Raw genomic sequence first — 1592 nt, 5'->3', positions numbered from 1 at the left:
GTGTGTGTGTGTGTGTGTGTGTGTGTGTGTGTGTGTGTGTGTGTGTGTGTTACATTATCTCTCTCAATGATCCTCAGGACAGGGAGAGTCAGAAGTTACAATGGCTGACTCACTGTGTGGAGGAGGTCAATGAAGGGACCCAGTGGGTCATACCAGCTCTTAAACAAATGAGAGAAATATGTCTCCTTTATCTAGAGGTAAGGGATATCCATTGATCATTGATACTATTAATCCTTTCTCTTATAGTCTCCTGTGAATTACTCTTCAGTCCATCACCCGACCTCACGGTTTTATTATCGTAATGAGATCATTAGTCACTTGGACCAGAACTATCACCTCCTCTCACAGATCTGCTCCAACCTCAGCCAATACATGATGAAGATAAAGGAAATTAAAGAAAGTACATTAATAAATAATAATAACAAACATTAATTACATGTACATATTTATTCATTTATTTATTTATTGCATTGTTAGAGTCACCTGATATTGATCCTGATTCATACTGTATTGATGATCGGTTCAATCATTATCAGCAGTATCAGATCAGACTGGACTTCATCAGGTAATCATGTACAGTACACCATTCATTAATAATAATAATAATAATAATAATAATAATAATAATATTATTATTATTTATTATATTCTTCAGGTTTGCATTAAAAGATGGTCAGTTGTGGCTAGGGCTCAGTCAAGCACTAATGGTAATGTGTAGTTTGTGTACATTTCTAACTTAATAAAATATTCATAATACTGGTAGAAGGGGGATATTTTCCTACCTTTATTATTTAATTTTTAAATTGTTACATGTTTTTATTTACAATTTACATGTGAGCTACTATAACAAAAATTAACTGGTTTTTTAATTTTACCTTTTTCTTTTATCTTAAAATTAAAGTCACTTTAAGATACCATATAGCGGGAAAAGTTGGCGGCACTTTATTTTGGCGATTTTGCTGTAAATTTGTAATTGGCAGTTTTTAATTTGGTGATTTTTGTGTACACGTGCATTACTGAGCATGCGCATTTAATGATTGGCGGTTTTAATATTGGGGATTCACCTTGCAAACCACCAATCGCCAAAATAAAACTCTGCCAATTTTTCCCGCTATACGGTATTCTACTTTTCCATTTCAATGTACACGTACATTCTACATGTATTATTAGTAACGCGGTAGCGTTACTAAGTAGGATTCACCCCCAAACAAAATGGCTGCCACGACTTTTGCAGCCTTGCTATACCAGGAAAACGAGCTCCTATGCTTACCAGACTTCTTAGAGGACCTCATCTTGACCAGAGGACTCCATTGGTACCACTAGCGTGGCTCTAGACCTTGTCTAAGAGAAAATCCAAAAATCGGCGAACCGGCCGTTTTGTTCAGCCACCTTTTTTCATCTTCATCATCATCATCATCATCATCATCATAATCAAGTCAGAAGTCCTGTCAATCCAGTTGTCGGTGTGTATCTCAGTATTGGTTGGTGCTACAAGGATAATTCTTACATCAATCTACTCCAACAGTCTATGCGCAGGTCCATGTCCCATCAGATCATTCTTCAAGTGAGGAAAAAGTGATACTGTGACTGCT

At 36.2% G+C, this 1592-nt stretch overlaps 1 protein-coding gene across 1 annotated transcript; it reads left to right on the top strand.

Annotated features, from left to right (window-relative positions):
• Window positions 1-77: 77 nt before the first annotated feature.
• LOC109592527 (probable ubiquitin carboxyl-terminal hydrolase FAF-Y) lies at window positions 78-707 on the top strand (the record flags this gene model as incomplete). The annotated part of the gene is made up of 4 exons (XM_020007957.1): window positions 78-197; window positions 247-400; window positions 478-565; window positions 656-707. Coding segments are annotated over 4 exons (414 nt in total), but the record flags the coding sequence as incomplete, so codon positions are not given.
• Between the last annotated feature and the right edge of the window lie 885 nt (window positions 708-1592).

Source organism: Amphimedon queenslandica, unplaced genomic scaffold, assembly GCF_000090795.2.
Source record: "Amphimedon queenslandica unplaced genomic scaffold, v1.1 AMPQUscaffold_4877_Cont23147, whole genome shotgun sequence".
Classification (NCBI taxonomy): Eukaryota; Metazoa; Porifera; class Demospongiae; order Haplosclerida; family Niphatidae; genus Amphimedon; species Amphimedon queenslandica.
This window is presented reverse-complemented; position numbering and strand designations above follow the sequence as displayed.